The 15,748-nt window shown below is 32.4% G+C and overlaps 2 protein-coding genes across 2 annotated transcripts in view; both read left to right on the top strand.

Moving 5' to 3' along the window:
• The first annotated feature begins 6,952 nt into the window (after positions 1-6,952).
• LOC111712735 (uncharacterized) lies at positions 6,953-13,492 on the top strand. The gene is made up of 10 exons (XM_023487440.1): positions 6,953-7,037; positions 7,147-7,250; positions 8,812-8,876; positions 9,776-9,863; positions 10,187-10,258; positions 10,456-10,545; positions 11,120-11,185; positions 11,594-11,668; positions 12,123-12,213; positions 13,407-13,492. Exons 1-10 carry the CDS (start codon positions 7,007-7,009, stop codon positions 13,463-13,465), a joined length of 741 nt encoding a protein of 246 aa, XP_023343208.1. The 5' UTR covers positions 6,953-7,006; the 3' UTR covers positions 13,466-13,492.
• A 1,019-nt stretch (positions 13,493-14,511) lies between these two features.
• The window catches only part of LOC111712734 (farnesyl pyrophosphate synthase), a 4,886-nt gene continuing 3,649 nt past the window's right edge, over positions 14,512-15,748 (top strand). Inside the window, exons 1-2 of the mRNA XM_023487439.1 lie at positions 14,512-14,587; positions 15,379-15,419. Of these exons, the coding sequence (XP_023343207.1) occupies positions 14,569-14,587; positions 15,379-15,419 (60 nt within the window). The 5' untranslated portion in view covers positions 14,512-14,568. The remainder of the gene's footprint in view (positions 14,588-15,378; positions 15,420-15,748) is intronic.

The following is a 15,748-nucleotide window of genomic DNA, read 5'->3' as shown; positions in this document are numbered from 1 at the left end:
GCTTCTCTGGAGTTTAAATTCATGTGGAGAACAAGCAATATTTAAACTGGATATTAAGAAAAAGAGTGGTTTAAGCCTTAATCCTGATATCCACCATTCTAAAGTTTTCAGCTCTGGTACAACTCGTAAACAATCAATGCCAAACCAATGGTTACTATCTCATAGGCTTCGATGTCAACAGGGACACAAGCAATGTAAACTATCAATGTCAGACCAATAGGCACAATCTCATAGGCTTCCAACAGGAAAACAAGCATGTAAATTATCAATAGAATAATTGTGCGTGAGGAGCTACGAGTACATAAAGTCATGCTAGTATTGTCACTATAAAGTTGTATCAGAATTGTTGTAATTTTACCTAAATTTACCTGTCTATACATGGGGTATTCTCCCCCCTCCCCTTCCTCCCCGGGAAAATTTCCTCTATGTTTAATATTACACCGTAGAAAGAGTTTTCCTTTAAACCCTGTTATAATTGGTTGTGAAGAGGATAAAAGGATAATTATCATAATAATAAACTTGTGTTTTCCACGCAAACAAGGCTAGAAAATATCAGTTTTTTCTTATTAAACCTATAATTTTTTCCCTCATGGGACCAAGCTGTTTTTTTCGTATTAAAGCACCAATAATGGGTCCAATTTGATCCCGCAACAATTTTTTCATGTTTTTGGATTTTTTCTGTGTCTAAACTGAAAACGATTGTTAAAATTTTTGACCTATAAAGAAAAAAAATTCAAAAGCCCCATCTCTTGGGACGATTTGACCCAACATTTTTGAAAATTTAGCGGCAAAATAGCAAAATGTCTTCGCAAGACATATTTCTCTCACAGTCAAGATGCAAATATCACGGGGACCTTATGCCCATAAAATACATTAATTAAAATATATATACAATTTTCTGTATGTTTGTGTTTCTAACAATTCAAATATCCACATTTACCTTTATATCAATATATTTATCTGAGTATATCTGATGTAGTTTAAAATATAAACGACATGAACTGCAAAAGTACTGTAAACATCCTTTTTTTAGATTTTTTCATAAACAAATATCTTTATTGTCAACTTTATATATTATAAATATGAATTTATTATATTACAGATACAATTATGCATTTTATGATTCTAAATTAACAAATATGCCCCTCACTCTAATTCTTTAAACGCCCCTGATTAAAATAGGAAACTAAAACTATGGGGGTCAACAAACAAATATCAAGTTTGCTTAGAGTTTCAAATTATCTTTAATATATTATGCTTTCGTTCTCATTTTCTAGTTAATTGTGTATCTCTCTTTCTTTTTAATTTTTAGTTTTTCTTTTTATCTTCAATCGTCTTTTGTTCATTTTTGTAATATAAACAGTTCAGGAATATTGCAAGAAAGCATATACTTATAGAAAACTCTAGACTTTCAAAATATCAGCTTCAAAGCTGTAATTTTTTTTCTGTTTCTTTTCTTTTTTATAATTTTTTTAATTCTTTATATTCCCGTTCGTTATATATTGAGATATTTTGTCTACCCGGCCTAGAAGTTTTTGAAACTTTATTTTACTACAGTATTCATAATCCATCTTACTTCTACATCTACATTTTTTACATATACTCCCTATTTTTCTTTATAATTGTGTGAACTATGGTGAACTACTGATAAAATGTTCACCATGTCTTTGGATGTCTGTAACCGCCTGTAGTGTTGTTTTGCCTTTATCATTGAAAAACATAATTTTAAAGAAAAAAAATATTGTAGAAAAAAAATCATAAACTCACAAAAATTAATAATAATAATAAAAAAAATCTATAATTTCTTTTTAAATAAAATAATTCAAAAATCCTTTATAAATCATCGTTTGAAGTCCTATAATGTTTATATTTATAAAGTTGTAATTTTTGTTTGTTTGTACATATGTCTGATCAAATTCATAAACTTTTTGACCGATTTGCCTCATTTTTTTAGAGGGGAACTCTCGGTGAAACCATAGTAATGTTCTTAGCTTGGTTTTCAACAACTATAAGTTAAGTCGATTGAGTTTATACTTTTTACAGGCGAAGCTGGGTTTCCATGCTAGTTATTTTTTCTCTAAAAAGTGCAGACTGCTGCACAGTTCATATGGCCCGTATAAATTGAAAGTTTGACACAAATAATAATATGAATATATATATTTATATATATTTTCGTTGTTGCTGAATTTATCTCATGTATGTTTGAAGGTTCAGTCCGTCAGGTCAAAATTTTAGAAACAATATAGAGTGAAAACTTTTGAATGATATGACTGGTTCAACTGCTGCTTCTGTTAGAAATTGAAATGGAGCAAAAACAGTTAGATTTAATGCAGCATTGGTCAGAAACTATTAAATACCCCCCCCCCCCTCCCCACCTCTCAAAGATCTCATTTAATTTTGATAAAACTGGAAATGATTCAAAATTGATCAAATTTGCCCAATTAAATGTATTTCATCCCTCGTACACTTTGGCTTCCCTCCCATCTTCCCCATACTTTGTCCGCATTCCCCATTATACGCACCTTTACCATTACCCCCTTCCCTAAACCTTCTTCCTCATCTTTTCCTCCACCTTCCCTCTCACCCCCTCCCCTCAACCTTCTTCCTCATCTCTTCCTCCACCTTCCCTCTCACCCCCTCCCCTCAACCTTCCTCCTCATCCCTTCCTCTACCTTCCCTCTCACCCCCTCCCTTCCCATCCTCCATTTTATTCTTGGAAGAATGACAGAGGTAAAGTTTAAAACCGGATATTAACTATTTATAAACACAATTCTGCAACAATAGAGCCTTAAACGTTAAACCCTGTCAAGACAAAAACAGTATTTTTTAAAGAAATATATTTCTTTTGATGATGAATAAAAATTCTCAAACGTCTAGTTTTCTGAACCTTGTTTCGTTGAGACGATTAAAGTTTCCTTCCCAAAAGTTAAATCCAGAATTGGCCTTTTTCTTTTCTTTTTTAAAATTAAATATTTGTATTTTAGTAAACAGAGCTGGGTGGGAACTTTTGAGTTGGATACCGACTTGATATCCTTATAGAGGATACTTTTGAATTCTAAGAAATGCTTATCCGCAAATTCTCTGTTCTCAGTCATTTGTTATACGCATAATTTACAGGGCCTTGTCAAGGGGCTACAGGGCCTTGGCAGTGAGGCTACAGGGCCTTGTCAAGGGGCTACAGGGCCTTGGCATTGGGGCTACAGGGCCTTGTCAGGGTTCTACAGGACCTTTTCAGTTGGGCTACATGACCTTGTCTAGGAGTCTACAGAAACTTTTCGGGAGGCTACTGCAGGACCTTGCAATGGGGTCTACAGTTCATTGTCAAGGGGCTACAGGAACTTGTTAGGGGGGCTACAGGGCCTTGTCAGGAGTTTTCAGGAACTTGTCAGGGGGATTACAGACCGTCAGTGGGCGCTACAGAATATATTAGGGGGGCTTTACAGGACTTAATCAGGGGGGCTACAAGCCTACAGGACCTTGTCATTAATCAACCATTTGGTAACTAAGAATGATATGGTAACTCAAAATTAGGTTACATTTTAACAATTTGGTAACCTAACAATTTGGAAATTAACAATAAATTGGTAACTGTTCATAACAATTTAGTAACCTAACAATATAATAACCCTATCTGCAATTTGGTAACTACCAATTTGATAACCTGACAATCTGGTAACAAACAATTAGGTAAATAATTATTTGGTATTTATCACTTTGGCTATATGACAATTTTGTAGGTAACAATTTGATGCATAATAGTTTAGTAACCTTACAATTTGGCAACCTGACATTTAGGAAATCGACAGATCGGGACCCAGTAATTTGGAAACCTATCAATTTAGCAACCAATAAGTTGCCAATCTGGTTACCACACATTTTTAACCGAATTGCTCTTCCAAGATAAAATTTGTGGAGCAAAGGGGCGAATTTTTAAAGTGAGATTCATGCATACGGGGTCTTTAAATAATTCTTTTTTATATAAAATTAGTCTAATTTGAATTAAAGGTCAAAAGGCGTCTACAGATTTTGAAATTTGTGAAAACATATCAATTGTCTCATTTCATGTTTCAGTCTAATTGGATATTGTTCAAACTCTTCTAAAAATGTCTAGTTCGGTTACCAAATTGCAAAGTTACCAAATTGTAAAGTTACCAAATTGAAGGGTTACCAAATAGTAAGGTTACCAAATTGTAGGGTTACCAAATTGTAGGGTTCCCAAATTGTAGGGTTACCAAATTGTAGGGTTCCCAAATTTCAGGGTTACCAAATTGTAAGGTTCCCAAATTGTAAGGTTACCAAATTGTAGGGTTACCAAATTGTAGGGTTCCCAAATTGTAAGGTTACCAAATTGTAGGGTTACCAAATTGTAGGGTTCCCAAATTGTAGGGTTACCAAATTGTAGGGTTACCAAATTGTAGGGTTCCCAAATTGTAGGGTTACCAAATTGTAGGGTTCCCAAATTGTAAGGTTCCCAAATTGTAAGGTTACCAAATTGTAGGGTTACCAAATTGTAGGGTTACCAAATTGTAGGGTTACCAAATTGTGGAGTTACCAAATTTTAAGGTTACGAAATTGTAGGGTTACCAAATTGTAGGGTTCCTAAGTTGTAGGGTTCCCAAATTGTAGGGTTACCAAATTGTAGGTTTACCAAATTGTAGGGTTCCCAAATTGTAAGGTTACCAAATTGTAGGTTTACCAAATTGTAGGGTTCCCAAATTGTAGGGTTACCAAATTGTAGGGTTACCAAATTGTGGAGTTACCAAATTTTAAGGTTACCAAATTGTAGGGTTACCAAATTGTAGGGTTCCCAAATTGTAGGGTTCCCAAATTGTAGGGTTCCCAAACTGTAGGGTTCCCTAATTGTAGGTTTACCAAATTGTAGGGTTACAAAATTTCAAGGTGACCAAATAGTATAGTTACCAAATTGTAAGGCTACCAAATTGTAGAGTTACCAGATTGTAGGGTTACCAAATTGTATGGTTACCAAATTGTAGAGTTACCAGATAGTATAGTTACCAAATTGTAGGTTTACCAAATTGTAGAGTTACCAGATTGTAGGGTTACCAAATTGTATGGTTACCAAATTGGTTACCAGATAGTATAGTTACCAAATTGTAGGTTTACCAAATTGTAGAGTTACCAGATTGTAGGGTTACCAAATTGTATGGTTACCAAATTGTAGAGTTACCAGATAGTATAGGGTTACGAAATTGTAGAGTTACCAAATTATAGAGTTACCAAATTGTAGGGTTACCAAATTGTAGGGTTCCCAAATTGTAGAGTTCCCAAATTGCAGGGTTACCAAATTGTAGGGTTACCAAATTGTAGGGTTACCAAATTGTATGGTTACCAAATTGTATGGTTACCAAATTGTAGAGTTACCAGATAGTATTGGGTTACCTGATTTTCAAGTTACCAAAATGCTAGCTACCAAATTTTTGCTTAACAAATTTTCCTATTACCAAATTGTTGAGTTACCAAATTGCTGGATACCAAATTGTTAGTTTCAAAATTGTCAGTTTAACGAATTATTAGATACCATTTGTTAGTTACCAAATTAAAGTTACCAAATATTCAATAACCGAAAATCCACCCATCTAAAGGACAATGTCAGGGGGGGCTAACTATAGACCTTGTCAGATGGGCTACACTTACGGACCTTGTAAAGGAGGGGCTATATCAGGATCTTGAAGGGGGGGGGGGGCTCCAGGACTATATCACAAGGTCTGCAGGACTTTGGAAATTATTTAAATCTATGAAGTATTAAGTCAATGACCCCACTTTACCTAATGTTGCATGTAATATGATAAATAACATGACAGTGTAACATTTCGTTCATAATTTAAAAAATTTGTTTTTCGATTATATTTCCTGTTTTTAAATGAAGCAAAATAAGAACAATTTTCGAATGCACTCTGTTTACAGAAAAACCGTGTCCTAGCAACTTGAATATATACTTATCATGTACTTATCTATTTATTACTGATAAACCTGCTTGACTAGTTTTTCAATAATACAGTTCAGACTTCAGTTGGATTCAGGGATTCAATATATTCACTATTTTCTCGTGATAAAAACTTATTTTGATATCATTTAAGGACGCGACTTTTCCTTGTTCTTATAAAGGGACTATTGTTCTTTAAAAGGGACTATTGTTTTTAAAAGGGAATCTTGTTCTTTAAAAGGGACGCTTGTTCTTTAAAGGGACTCTTGTTCTGAAAAAGGGACTCTTGTTCTGTAAAAGGGACTCTTGCTTTTTAAAAGGGACTATTGTTCTTTATAAAGGGATTGTTGTTCCTTAAAAGTGACTCTTGTTCTTTAAAAGGGACTCTTGTTCTTTAAAAGGGACACTTGTTCTTTAAAAGGGACTATTGTTCTTTAAACGGGACTCTTGCTTTTTAAAAGGGATTGTTGTTCGTTAAGAGGGACTCTTGTTCTTTAAAAGGGGCTCTTGTTCATTAAAAGGGACTCTTGTTCTTTAAAAGGGACTCTTGTTCTTTAAAAGGGACTCTTTTGTTCTAAAAGGGACTATTGTTCTTTGAAAGAGACTCTTGTTCTTTAAAAGGGACTGTTGGCGTATTTCTAAGTGATCCTTCATCGACAGCGTGAAATATCCGAGGGTGTCCTTAAAACTTTATGTCAGAGAAAAAATTATTAAATCTCGAACCCAAACCTAAGCTTGATGATTTTTTGTGCGGTCTCACCATATGAGTGACTTGTAGATTTATGCAACAGAAACATTGATGGAAAAGTTGAAAAATATATTGATTGACAAATAATCGGGAATGCAAATCGTTTATTAAAGAGTCACTGGAAAATATAACGAAATTACCAAATTAATTTCAATTTTACAAAACTTGAAGCACGATAATTAATCATGAATAACAAGAAATACACAGATTTATTGTAAACGAGTTGGTTGCAATGCGCCCGATTTTTGTTAGCAAAATTAATTTGAATCACAATTAAAGTTTTCTCCGTTGATGTTTTCAGATATAAAACAACAATGAGTTTTCTTGGAATTAGAATAGTGAAAGGAATGGAAAAATATTACCATATTTTTATAGCAGAGAATTTATTTTGTCGTTGGCATTTATTTTTTATTTTAAGTTTTTTAATGAGTAAACTTTACCCATGTCCGCTCAGAGCTAGTTCGACTGTCTGATGTCTGGATGTTGTGTATAGGAAATATAAATAATGTACATAGTGTACACACTCTACCCTTCTCAAGAACACAAAGACTGAATAAGGTAAAAACCAGTTCTGTAACGACAAATGCCATTAAAAAATTAACTAAAGGTACCGCTAATGAGAGTAGCTACTATATTACAATTTGTACGCATAAATTTCACTTACAGAAGGGGAACATTCATTTGGCATACTGTACCAATTGCCTTTTTTATTTGTACTTACATATTACTCTTGCTGATAAAAAGTGGGCTCGGCATCTAAAATGATTTTATAGTGTTCAATGTGTAGTGTAAACATATTACATTCACGAGACTTAATATTACTGCTTTATGTATCCCAGAGGTAGTGTTAATAATGTTCAGCGTTTACATTAATATAATCAACACGACTGCTCTATTAAAGTTTTGGTTTTCTTAAAAGCCATTTAAAATAATAAGTTTATTGGCCGCCGTAGAAACCAAACCAAAAATTTAATTTCAATGTCTTATTTATGTATTTATTTGATATATACGACGACGACTGTAGATAACCGCCAAAAAACAGTTTTCGGAAATTACGTCATCACATTTAATTGGTATCAAAAAAAATCTTGTAAAAGAAAGTTCTTGAAGTATTCTTGGCTGAAAACTTTAAAAATGGGATACCCTTAATCCCGATCGGTTAATTAATCTGGAGATAAATAACAAGACGAGAACAAGCATTATTTAATCTGGAGATTAGGAAAAAGAGGAGATCAAGCTTTAATAGACTCGATATCCACCATTCAAAAGTTCCCAGCTCAGGAAAAATAGTCCCAGAAATCTAAAAAATGAACAGAATATTTTGGGTTTTCCCCAAAGTTTTTATCTCCAGGTTTTTTTCATACTCTTTTTTTCATCGTGACTTTCTTACGAAGATTCTCCACCATAGGTCAACATAACACGTAAAGACATCTTATCCTGCTCCCTAATGAGAGTGTTTAAATATAAGAGAATAGAATCTATATTAGAGTGGAATTAAGAAATCCCTCGGTATGAAATTTGTCAGTCTCTTTCAGCCTGACAAGGAGTTCATAGTGTAAAACATGTAAATGTTCACAAATTATATGCAGTAGAGTACATTAATACAGTATTTTCCCTTGACTATCCATTTCAACTTCGAATTTTTTAAAGCTGTTGAATAAAATTTATAAAATGAATTAGGTGAATGAAAACATCATTTGATTTATAGTTTTAAAAGTAAATCATCAATTGTAAAGTGAAAGGCATATAGTCTATGTGAAATGATCATTGGTCAATTATGAAACCAGCCTATTTCATAATTTGGTTTTCTTTTAATATTAATTTTAGATTTTCTATAAAATGATGTTCCAGGGCCCAAAAGGTTATTTAGCATAAATATGTGAAGTACACCTGCAGTATGGAAACAGTACAACAAAATGGCCGTTTTATACTTTTTTCTAGTAAATTCCACTCTAATATATATTTTATTCTCTTTTGTTTAGGCATAAGGCATTTTTTAACCTTTCAGACACTTAATGCAGGGGACAGTGTACGTTATAGAAATGGTCAGGCTGCATAAATTGCATAAAACGTGTTCTACATCGGAATTAAACTTTTAAACGTATTTAAATATGTTTAGAAAATAAGCCGACCAGTGACAGTGAAAACTAATCTGAAAACTAAAATTGACGGAACAGAAAAAAGGTAGAAAATCCTAATAAATTAAATTAAATTAATCAGTCAAATACTGTTGAGATATGTTTGTAGTTTTTTCTTAATTTCTTAATTATTTATATTTTGCAAATAAAATGAATGTTTTTGGGCACTTCATGGGAGTGTTGTAGAGCTTCATGTTGGTGGAGCAGATCAACAGGAACTGGAACAACAGGGCTTAACAAAATTAGTAGGTAGAGATTGTGGCTTGTCATGCTGGCTTTGAGCGATTGTGTTGTCTCTGGAATGCATGATGAACTGGGAACCCTCGGGTATAAGCACACCTGCTGTTAGCTGAATATCTGTATCATCATCATGAAGGAGTCAAGAGGCTCCCTGTGTCGGAGCTGTTACTAGCTCAACTCTCCTAACCTGACTGAGAGGCTAGGATGTGTTGAGGGGTGGGGGGGGGACGAAGGAGCGAGGGTGACAAGTGGGCGGACCGGAGGAAATAGATTCATACGTCTTGAAAATAGTCAACGGCATCTGAGTCGGTAAATCGTCTTCCTTATATTTCGAATTTGTGTTAACAAATATATTTAGCAAATAATATATTTTGCATTCACAATTGTAAAACATTTGTCTGATAAAGAATGAAAAAGATATTCATGTTTTTTAACTTTGAAAACTGAATTTTTTAATCTTGGTTTTCATACCAAAGTAACTTGCTTCCTTCTGCTGCAAAAAGTGGAGAAATGATCAGAAATATTCTCTTTTCATAGCTGACAAAACGATGATATGTACTCGATACTATATAGGAGATAATGGTTTGAGGGGGAACCATTGTACGACGTACGTACATCGTAAACCCCTCTTAAATGCAGGCTCACCTGAAATTAATAAATAATTAAAAACAAAAATAATACATTTAATACAAATATTTGTTGTAGGTTTTTAAGCTTGTATCCAGATGTAATTCATTCTCTGAGTGCAGAATTTTCTGGTCATCTTGCTTCGTCTTCACCAAGATTTACCAGGGTGAGAATAAAAAGTGGAAATTCATCAAATTAAAAAAAAAATTGAATTAATATTTTTTAAATGCTTTACACATTTTTAAAAAGTTTTAAGTATTTTAAGTTTTTCCTAAATAACCCTGATGCAGAAGCCAAAAGGAATGACGCGCATGCTGCGTTGAATTACAAGACAGAGGCAAAGGCCAAAAGGAGTTACGCAGATTCAACGCAGCATGCAAGTAACTCCTGTGGGCCTTTGCCTCAGGGTTATTGTGGATGAGAAACCCCTAAATCTTGAAAAGACGACATCTAGTGTTCTATCTGTGGTCTTATTAATTTATGGTTTAGATACTGACTAACAATCTAAGCACTTTGAACCTGGGAAAACGACATGGCCTTCTTGTACCAAAAATATACAAGGTTAGTTGAAATTATTTCATGATTTAAGATTTTGCTTCAAAAAAACCTCCTCCCACTCTTCCTCGCTTTCATGTACAATTTACATTGTACATGCCATTACCATTTTCAAAAATATAACAATTATAATAAAATAATTTATACGAAATAAATAAAGATGACCTTTGTTCCACAATTTTTTATTACAACTCTGTGCTTAGGAGTTAGGAAGATCTGAACTGGAGTTAGAGGCAAATATATTAGGATGGACTGTAGAATTATCTAGAGCAGCAACTAAACTTTCCACTGAGGTAGGAATATTAATAGAGTAGTAAATAAACTATCCAGGGAGGTAGGAATATTAATAGACCAGTAACTAAACTGGTAGGAATATTAATTGAACAGTAACTGAACTTTCCAGAGAGATAGAAATATTAATTGAGTTGCAAAGTAACTTTCCAGAGAGATAGAAATATTAATAGAGCAGTAACTAACTATTCACAGAGGTAGGATTACAAAAAGAGAAACAACTAATTTAAAAAAAAATAATACAGTGAATGATAATTTAACATTAAGAACTACACTTTTTACATCTCAAAATAACACAAGAATTACATAAATAACAAAAGAAAAGTAAAATAATATATATGTAAATATTCCTTATCTTTGCAGGTTAAAAAATTGATAAAATCCCTTCACACTCTATTTGAACAGTCCACAATAACACTCTTCAGTTTAATTTTGAAATATGTCAAAAATGTTAAAAGTTTAGAGTTTGCAAAACTTTAAATAAATGTTGATCTACTAAAATTAAAAGTTAGAAAATTGAGTCGCTGAAAGTTTGATTTTGCTAATAAACAGAATTATGTTAGATTTGTATTTTAGATTATTCTTGATGTTGAGAAAGCACGACAGCTGGAGCCAGGAGAATCAGCTGTTGCACATGTTAAGGTAATCAATAAAACTGGTTGAAGAGAGTGTTTCAGTAAGAAATGAAATATCCTATCTATGAAATGTCCTGTCTGTGAAATTGAAAAATCCTGTCTTTAAAATTTTCTGTCTATATGAAATCCCCTGTCTGTGAATGACCTGTATCTTATTTAGTAATATATAATATGTTCCAAAACCATTTTTGCTTGCTAAAACGCGTTTTAGATGGAATAGTGTATAGAGCAAGACATAGTTGAATCACATGTACATTAATTCAACTGGTTTTTGACCATGCTCTCTCAGCTTCTGTTTTAACAGAACATACAGTCGTACTCAGGTCAACTGTCCATACCTAGTTCAACTTATTTTTGCTTTTCATAAAATTTTACCTCTGGTATTTATAGAACAACATTCATTATACCTTTTTAGATTCTTGAAAGCAGTGTGTTCATTCTTTTGAAGAAATATCTTGGTGGCTCCCAAGCTTTTCATCACTCTACGGAGGTAAATTTGATCAGAGTTTAAAACTGTAGAATTGCAGTCTATAGGGATGTTAACGTTTTCATTTTTTGAAAAAAACGATCTTTTTGTTATGATAACAACGATGAAAAGGCGAAAACGAAACGATAGTTTTTAAAAACGATCGTTTTTTTTCAAAAATTTCGTTTTTTAAAAATGGTCGTTTTTAAAACGATCATTTTGAAAAACTATTGAAAAAATATTGCTTGAGAAGATAAGTTTTCTGATTTTGGTGAAATAGCTAGGGAGTTACCTAAAACCACTTAGAAGCGCACCCCCGTTCTCAGAACCTATGGGGTAATCCTTTTAACTTTAAAATTTGTGCTGCCTGGTATGGGTATTCAATACTAGTGGGTATACAATTAATGTTAAAGAAGTACGACAGCCTGTATGTCATCTGCCCAATGTAATTTTTAGGGAGACACCCTTTATATTTTAGTGCCTAGTGGAAGCCTGTCTTCAGCATCCAGCAACTGCTTACTGCCTTGATCTCAAACTACCTCCTGCCACACCAGCTGATTTCATCCAAGGTGCAGAACGTTGAATGGACTGTAAGCGTAATTTCAAGTGACCCTCCATGCCAAAACTGCAATGCCCAATGTACAACGGTAACCATAAAAAGCATTTGTTGATTAGATATCCATGTTTTTGTTTATTTGTATTTGCGGTTTCTCTGCAGAAGTGACATGCGCATTTCTTGCTTATAAGAAACATTTGAGAAATTCACAGAAATAAAGACTTTTTGAGTCAGAAAAAAACATTTTATCATATTAAAGTCTTAAGGTTACCCTTGTAAATCGGGTAATGCTGTCTTTGAATTTAGGAGTAGATGAGGTCGTTTACATCTACTTTTTAGGTTCACTGAAAAATACGCTTACAGACCCTGTAAATCAAAATTTGCTTTAACATGACCTGGTATTAGGGTTTCCACAAAATGACCATATTTTTTGCGCAAAATTTGCTTAATTTTTTTTTTGCTAACTTTTGCGCATGTTTTGGCATGAAGCACAATAATTTTTGCGAGAGATCAATGCACATCTTGATTTGCAGTGTGCCATCATGCATTAGGTTGAAAAATAGTTTAGGGCAAGTAATATGTTCCTTTTTAAGCATTACAATTATTTGCAAGAAAGTGCAATCTTACAGATTTACAGTTTACACCTTTATTCAACCTTTTACTGATTATTTGTTCCGCAAAATTAAGCAAAAAAGAATAACGTAAAAGTGGAATAATGCAATTTAGACTGAAATGAAGGTTGTGAATGAGTGCACAAAGTGCTATTTTTTCAAACAATAATGTAGCTCAACAAAAGTAAAAATTTGCCCTTTCTTTTGCAAAAATTGCGCAAAAGTTTTGTGAATGGAAATCCTACCTGTAAACATTAAAGTCACTTGATAATTATTTTCAGCAAAGAAAAATTATGCAATATAAGTGATTTTTGATGCAATCCAGCAAAATTGAATTGCCTTTGCACTAAATTTGTGCGAATTATCTTTTCCTGCTTTTTGGTTACTTCTATTTACATGTCTAATTTATATTATTATGTAAAATGTTAAATTAAGATAATTTTTCCTACAGGTTTATAAATCAGGTTTATCCCTGAATATTTTGAAATATTGCCATTCCTATTTTTCAATATCTACTATTAATATTTGAATTTTAGAATAAACTTTCAAACAAAAAATCTTTACAAAAAGTTTGAATTTGTATTTTCTATTTCAGAGTTCGATATGTCCAGATATAAGGGAAGAATCAATCTTTTTTTAAATTTTTCACAGTGAAAACGTTTTTTTTTCTTTCTAAATAAAAATTGATTAAATTATTGATTGATTTTTAATTGTTTGATTATTAATTGATTGATAATTGATTGAATGATTGATTGATTGATTGATGATTGATTGATTGATGATTTATTGATTGATGATTCATTGATTGATGATTCATTGATTTATACAACATTCTTTAGTTTGTTAATAGTTACTAACCCAGAATATAATAAGTTTGAAATAATAAGATGTGGGAAAAATTCACTAAACCTCTCTTAGTATACTGCTTACCAAAATCCAAATAAAACGACAGTTTAAATTCGATTATTTAATTTTTTAATAAAAGCAATTGCAATCATTCTCTTGCAGTTCAATAAGCATCAAATCGTGAACCATAAGTATTACTAACTAAACTCGTAATCGCATAAAATGACTCATAGAACCAAGATTTCAGAAGAGGAAAGGCAGCGCGAAGTTTTGCAGCTTACAATTGATAGTTTAAGTCGCTCGCTACTTAGTTTTGTAAAGTTTAAAAAAAATAAACGTACAAGAAGTCAGACAAACAAATAGTTTGTTCGTATCGATCGTATAAGTTCCGAGTTAAAATAAAAGGATTTACAAAATTTTTAACGTAAATATAATTAGCTAAGATGTGATTTCAAGAAGCCAGTAGTTTTGTGTTGAGAATCTTTGATGATCTTCTTATTCAGACCTAAGAATGTTTTAATTCCTATTCGATATATCGTGGTGGTTATACCCTGCAGAGATAACTTTAACTGATTGATCAAGAATTTATTATCAAATCTATAAGTGCCCACGAGATTAACCATTCCACGGTATATTCCAGTTCATTTCATTTACAGGGCCGAATTTCAACTAGCTAGGGCAAGCAGTACAGTACAAATACAGACTATATGAGACAAAACGGGACTGAATGCCAAATGAATGATATCCTTCTAGTGAAATTTATGTGATTAACAAGATGAACGTTACTTCACACTAAAGTTCCTTAAATTGGATAAACAAAAATTTATTTAAAATTGAGTCTCCAGCATATACATTTTTAAACACTTTTTATTGTTTAGGTTGGAAACGACTTTGATAAATGTTTTAAGAGCATGGAACATGACGATATAGGTACAGTACAATACAATATATATAGGTACAGTACAATACAATATATAGGTACAGTACAATACAATATATAGGTACAGTACAATACAATATATGGGTACAGTACAATACAAGTGTTTAAACAATAAAAGAAAAGTTTTTCTCTGGCCATCCATAGCACCTTTTATTTCCATTTTAATGCTCAATCAAATTGTAGTATTTATGAACTGTTTTCTAATTGTTAAGAATTAACGATCATTTTAAACAACCTAATTGACAGGTTAATTAAAGGGACTGCTCTCGTACATATAGAGGGGCATGCCCGCAACAGAACGGTACCTTTGATAAATAAAATGTAATTTTTCTGACAGTTTTCAAAACAAAAACGTGAACATCCGAGTCAGGTGTACCTGGTCGAAAAAAAGCTTTAAAAGGACAGTTTTTAGTCGGGCATGAGACTCTTAAACTCATGTCATTATAACAATTACTTTTATATATAGTTCAATAAATTGTAAAATAAACTTTTGATTAGTAACTTACTTTTGTTAACAAAACTTCCATGACATGTAAAGAAAGCAATTTTGTTTTGTTTAAATTCGTAAAAAATTATTACTTTTATTTTTTTTTATTTTCCCTATTTGTTAATGAAATTATTCACTTTTAGCTCTTACATTCCTTACAACTCGAACATGATACTTATAAAATGTTTTTCTTTTACAAACCAAGTGAAATTTAATAACTCTTCAGGTGTTTTACTTTTTACGTAAAAACATAATAAATTAAGATATTTTGACGTAAATAAACTTTTTTTATAGTTGAGAGAAGAATAACCTGGTTAATCGTTCTTGCCGTTCAGGTGAAGCCTTTTAATCATTAATGTATCCAATAAACAGCTAGACACTTGAACCTTTTGGGCTCTAAAATGACCTCAGGGAAGGTTTATTGATGCTCATTACAAAAAAGTTGTCTCACCAAATTATCTTGAATATTGTTAAATGATACATGAATATTGCTTTCAAAGACACAATCTTTCTTTGTAAACTATGAAAATGACAATTTTTTTTAATATATTGTTAGTTAATAAAAGATTTAGACATCAATTGTAAATATTTTCCAGTCCTGCGTAAACCTTTTTTAGAAACAAACCCAAAATGACAAATCACCTGAAAAACCTATAAAAGGTAC

The sequence above is a fragment of the Eurytemora carolleeae genome, unplaced genomic scaffold (assembly GCF_000591075.1).
Source record: "Eurytemora carolleeae unplaced genomic scaffold, Eaff_2.0 scaffold1322, whole genome shotgun sequence".
Classification (NCBI taxonomy): domain Eukaryota; kingdom Metazoa; phylum Arthropoda; class Copepoda; order Calanoida; family Temoridae; genus Eurytemora; species Eurytemora carolleeae.
Note: the sequence above shows the minus strand (reverse complement) of the source record. Positions and strands in the feature narration are given on the sequence as shown.